At 43.0% G+C, this 5,732-nt stretch overlaps 1 protein-coding gene across 1 annotated transcript in view; it reads left to right on the plus strand.

The window, feature by feature from the left end:
• Positions 1-87: 87 nt before the first annotated feature.
• The window catches only part of NPHP1 (nephronophthisis 1 (juvenile)), a gene marked incomplete at its 5' end in the record, with an annotated part of 13,978 nt that continues 8,333 nt past the window's right edge, over positions 88-5,732 (plus strand). Inside the window, 9 exons of the mRNA XM_009865035.1 lie at positions 88-148; positions 561-697; positions 1,142-1,346; positions 1,653-1,754; positions 2,603-2,694; positions 3,050-3,092; positions 3,611-3,695; positions 4,210-4,304; positions 4,936-5,064. Of these exons, the coding sequence (XP_009863337.1) occupies positions 88-148; positions 561-697; positions 1,142-1,346; positions 1,653-1,754; positions 2,603-2,694; positions 3,050-3,092; positions 3,611-3,695; positions 4,210-4,304; positions 4,936-5,064 (949 nt within the window). The remainder of the gene's footprint in view (positions 149-560; positions 698-1,141; positions 1,347-1,652; positions 1,755-2,602; positions 2,695-3,049; positions 3,093-3,610; positions 3,696-4,209; positions 4,305-4,935; positions 5,065-5,732) is intronic.

A 5,732-nucleotide genomic window follows, 5' to 3' on the forward strand; every position in this document is an offset into this window, starting at 1 on the left:
CTTCGGCAGAGGTGAGGAGGCGCCCCCGAGGGGGCCCCGGGCCGTCGGGGTGTTCGGAAAATAACATCTCTCTGGCCTTCACCGCAGATGCGTGCAGCTGAAGAAGCTGGTGGATGAGAACACGCACGCTCTTCGTGGTTTGAGAAAAGTAAGTGCGGAGACACATTTGTTAATGGTTTTCTCCCAGAGGCGTCACAGAGAGCGTTCCGAGAACTCCGGCCTCTCCCGGTTTAGAAGCCTTGGGACAAGAGCAAGGCCTAACGCTGCCAGCCCCGGAGTGAGACCTCCGGCATCCATCTAAAATCTTTAAACCCTCACTTTTTAAACCTTCTCACATTGTAAGACGTTCATCAACCCAGTGTGTTGTACTGGAAGCGGAGAATGCAGATTTGAAATTTAACATGAAATTCAACTTGGGAGAGTAAAAGGGCAAGAAAGATGTCATGAAACAGGGAGTGAGAGCAGCCCAGGAAAGAGAAAGCTTGTAAGATGTGCCTAGAAAGCCAACTTTAAAGGAGAACTTCGATTCTTTGAGCATTTGTTGTTGTGTTCTTTCTCAGGCTGATGAGCCTGCGCCTGTGGGGAATTACAGCCAGAGGAAAGAAGAAGAAGAAAAGCTATTGCTAAAACTCTCTCAACAGCTGCAGAAACTTGTTTTTAACTTGGATCAGGATAGTGTGACCACAAATTATGCAGCGTAAGTAGCTTTAGCAAACAAATACGATCTGCACTTCTATAGAATTATACCTGTGCGATTGGAAAGGACCCTGAAAATTTGTTAGCTTGTCATCATCTATTGTCTTAAAGAAAAGAAGTGCTGAAAGCAACAGCTCTTCTGGGGTTTGTTTTCTTGATGCGTCCAAGAAGGACTCGCTGGAATTTTCTGAGGGTGTTAGTAAATGGCTGAAATAAAACATGGCTGTTGAGAGGAGAGGAGGCAGTGGGGTCTGTATGCTTAGGGAAGAGACGCCACTGGGATTCTGGAGTTTTTTCAGATCAGGACAGAAAGTAAACCACAGGAATGGAAATTTTGATTCTGGATAATGTTCTCACAGAGAAGCCCTTATTGCAAGGGTGTACAGCCATTTCAAGAAATTTTGTTGAAGTAATAATTTTTATAAGTTTGATTTATTTTGGGTAGGGATAAGGAACATCAGAAAGATCCTCAAACAGAGGATGAAAGTGGAGAAGAGGATGAGAGTGAGGATGAAGAAAGCAGCGAGGAGGAAGACAGTGAAGAAGCAGATGATGATGGGGAGGATAAATTGTTGGATGATCCAAACATTAAGGAGTGTATTGCAATTGGAAACTTTACTGCACAGCAGGAAGAGGATCTCACATTTACGGTAAATACATCTCTCTCGAAGTTTTTTGACTGCAGATCATTCTGTATTAAGCAATAACTATAATTAAAGCCTACTCTTCTTGAATTCACAGGATTCAGGGAGAAATGGCTTTTCCCAGTGTACATGTGGCTTTGTGGAGTCTGGTGTCCTTTTGACACCTGCTGTAGTGGCAGGGTCTCTCACAGTAGTCTCTGATCTCTGCGGTGGGAAAAAAAAAGTTTTTGTGGGTTTTTTTTCAGTTACACCTCAAACTGTTTTGAAGTATTTGATTGTCTTTTGTCTCTGTCTCTCCTTCTAATGGCAAAGAAAGGTGAAGTCCTTCTTATACACGACAAGAAGGCGGATGGATGGTGGGTAGCCGAAAACTCGAAAGGGGAGAGAGGCCTCGTCCCTAGAACCTATCTTGCGGTGGGTGTGCTACGACCTTCTTCTGTTCTAGTCTGCCCTCTGTTATTTTAAATACATTAATGATCGCATAGCTGCATAAAATTGGTCACAGCCCTTGCATGAGGACACACAGCGGCGTTTTGCCGGTTCTTTGGAAGTAACACCACGTTTGTACGCGTGTGTGTGGAGAAGGCTGGCAAAAATGTATTTCTCTGCCTGATGAAGGTGTGGCATGTAAGCATAGAGTAGTTTCTTGAATATGAAAGCCATCATCTTGGCCACTAAAGGTCAGCTCTGAAGACTCCAAGCTGCTGTGGGCTAATTCAGGCTTTTCATATGAAATGTGAGTCCACCTGAATGTTGGAGTGTTCTGTAATTCGCTGCAGAATAACCTTTTAAAAACACTTATTTTAAAGCTTTATAACTGGTTTTCGTTTGTTTTTTGGTTGCCTACACGTACTAGTTTATGTACTTCTGCACATATATCTCCAGCGTACAACTGTGGTGAACGTTTAAATGTGGGCACACAGTTTGGATTGAGCGATCAGATGGAACAGAGCTTCTTAGAGTGTAACTAAGAGCTAGCTTTTTACTTCATGATGCCCTAACCCCTGAAAATGTGTTTCTCTTTTTAAAGAATCCGCTTTGCAAATGCATTCTCTTGCTGACTTATAGGAATATTCCAATCCCTTGCTGCAGCAGCAGAACTAAGGGCAGTGTTCTGCAGTTACGGTGCTCAGGAGTGACAGGTCACAGACAGAAAAGCTCCTCTTCTAAACTACTAACACAGGCAATGGTCGGGAAAAGCGTTTTTAAGAACAGTACTGTGAAGAAATCAAGCCCTTTGACATGCTGAATCTGAATTACAGGCCCATAATGACGATAGTGAAAGCCAAGAGCAGAGTGAAGAACACATAGAAGTGGTGGATGAAACAGCAGATGGAACTGAAATTAAAAAAAGGTAAATGGAGTGATGTGAAAGCAAATACATATAAAATTATTCTTACTCCTTAAATCTGGCAGTGCATTTCTTACAGTGAGTATTTGGTTATTTGCATTTTTCTTTTTAAGTACAGCTGTCACTGGCTCTTTTTTTCTGTGTGCAGACACACTTTTAGTTGAGTGGGTTTGTTGGGGCCTTTTGCTTTGGTTTGCCTTCTTTTTTCCCCCCTCATAAAATCAAAGAATGATTGGGTCATGTATCAAGTTATGTTCCAGCTCATGAGACAGTCTAGCAATTAGTCTTAGTGTCTGGAAATGATGTCATTATTAGTGTCTCAGATATAGTTATTAAAAATATACTATTCTCCCTCCAGAACAGATTCTCACTGGAGTGCTGTAAGAAGAGCTATTACAGAGGTAGGTGTGTCTCTCACATAGCAACTTCACCTGCCATAATGTTAATTCTTTTGTAGACAAAGTTTGCCCTTTCCCAGACAGTATTTCTCATATTACTGTTTTTAATTATCATCTCGGTGCTTTTGTAGCAAGAAATGCTCCAGTAATGTTTTCTAGTGCTTTAGAAATAGGCTGCAGCTCAGCCCATGTGTCTGCATGAAGCAGCAAATAAGATGTCTTTTGTTGTTTTGCCACAGTTGTCCTTTCTTTCTCAAGGGTGTGATTTTGTTCTGTAAGTGACAGCTCTGCTGCCGCTTTGGAATGGGAGGGGTATTTAACAAAACAGGAGCCCGGCTGCATTCATACATGAAACAGAGGAAAAGTTCCTGAGCACAGGCCAAACTTGGCTTCAGATGAGAAGAGGTGACTGATGCCCCAGGTCTCTGATATTAGTTGTGTGAGAGTTCTAGATTAGGACAGAATTAGCTGTTAAATAGCAGGAATACTAATATCCTTTTTCTTTTCTTTTTTTCTTATAGAATGACACAGTAGAGGTACTGGCAAACACAGGAGCAGTTCCTGCAGGATTCCGCCTGTCCACACTTTTCCAGCTCTTAGAGGAAGGTAAGGTTTTCTCACAATAACTGCAGTGCAGGTTTTCAAGTGTCTGTGGGGAGTTTCTTACCCTGGTCACTAGCCTGTTGGCCTAAAATCAGTACTGCTTCGTTATAATTGGGTCATCTGTACAGGCTGTATTGAGTCATCAAATAATGTCTAAAAGGCTTTTTTCTGTGTCATCTTCAGTTAAGTTTTAATTTACCTGTGTGAAAGCCTGGCCATGCAGAGGCAATGACAAATTTCCTGATGATTTCAAAGATTTTCCTCTTTGGAACATACTTCCTCTTTAAAACTGTTTCAAATCAATAGCTCTTTTTTGTTAATTAAAGTACCATACTTCTGTAATTAAATACTGCAGAATACTTACAAATATTAAAAGTACCCTTTTTAAGGAGTGCTTGTAGAAAATACCTTCACAATTTTGTTTGGACCAGTCAAATATTCAAATAGACTTTAGCCATATCTGAATTTTGAGTGCCATTCATATAAAATTTTAAGAATTTTAAAATTACTCTTGTAGGCAACTGGTTTCGAGCAAGTTACTTTTTGCAGCCTGAACTTAGTCCATCGCAGCTGGCTTTCAAAGACTTGGTCTGGAACTCTGAAAAAAATACTGTGAGTATTACTGGTAAAAAAGCTGTGATGCTTTTGGTTTGGGAGAAGTGGCAGGATCTCTAGATGTGAATTGCTGCCAGTATTTCATATTGGTGGGTAAATATTGCTGTGAAACAGCTGATGGATTTTGATGTCAAACCAGACTCCTTAGGCAGTAGGTGTTACCACATCCTGCTCTCTAATAGGCAAAACATGAGTGCAAATTGTCATGCTGGGTGTTTTAAGAGTCACGTTTCATCTTAAGTTTGTGGGTTCCTTGCCTGTCTGGGGTGAAGCAGGTCTGCATTTTTTTTAAACCGTGAACCTGTGAAATCACCAATTTAATTTGGCATCTTTCAGTTTGGCTAATGATTGTGTCTGCCTTTGCACCGCACCATTTTTAGAATATTTATTTCTTCTCAAACTTTGATAGGACCTTTGGTCACATTAACATATTTGTAGAAATTTCCTTAGAAGAGAGCTAAAGGCTTATGTGGAAATCCTGCTGCTGCTAATACTACACAAGCTTTGTGGTTAGAAGAACCCTGTCTGGTGAATGCTGCACTTGTCCATCACAGTAAACAAACACAAAGTGAACCACATGCAGGAGAAACCTGTAGATTTAATCCTTCTTCTGTTGTCTGTGTTTCAGATCTCTCCCAGACCAACTCGAGTATCCCTGATTGTAACTTTATGCAGCTGTAAAATGATTCCTCTCCCAAGACCCAGTATACAGGTTCTCAGCAGACATGTTCGGCTCTGTCTCTTCGATGGCAACCGGGTGAGTTGTCTGGCTATCAAAAGAGTCCTGAGGAGGTGTGGATCTTTCAGGATCCTTCATGATCTGGTTCCTCTGGTAGCAGCCCCTCTGGTTGTGTCACTCACAGGCGTACACACACACACAAAATCTCCCTGCCCAGCTGCTTCCCTTACTCTCCAATGAGCCTGGCCTCACCTGGGATCACACATTGACTCTCGCTTGCTGTCCCCGCAGACAAGCAGTCCCCAGTGACCTGCGGTCTGGCTGCTTGCTGGCACCCAGATGCACACGCACACACATGTTCAGAACAGAATAGAGCCCATTCACCGAAAAAAACAATTATAAATGGAGCTGAATGAGAAAACAGGACAGACTGCATTGATCAGGTGCCAGGCGAGGCCAGACACGAGTACTTAGCCCTGTTTTCCCACCCTTGTTACTCCACAAAGCACGTTGATCCCTCCCTTTTTCTGCCTTCCGTTTCTCCCCGAATGTCCTGTATTAAGTTATGTCACGTGCAGTTGTAAAACGCCCTTCCCCTGCATCCCTGAGCAGTGACCCCTGTCAGTCTGGAAGGTGATCCAGCAAGCTGCTCCCTGTGACTCAGGGCACAGGGCGCCCCACCCAGCCCCGAGGCTCATAGCTGGCCTCCACAGCCCTGGGAGGGGCTGGGGCGGGAGCTCCCGTGC

This window comes from Apaloderma vittatum, unplaced genomic scaffold (assembly GCF_000703405.1).
Source record: "Apaloderma vittatum isolate BGI_N311 unplaced genomic scaffold, ASM70340v1 scaffold20292, whole genome shotgun sequence".
NCBI classification, from domain to species: Eukaryota; Metazoa; Chordata; class Aves; order Trogoniformes; family Trogonidae; genus Apaloderma; species Apaloderma vittatum.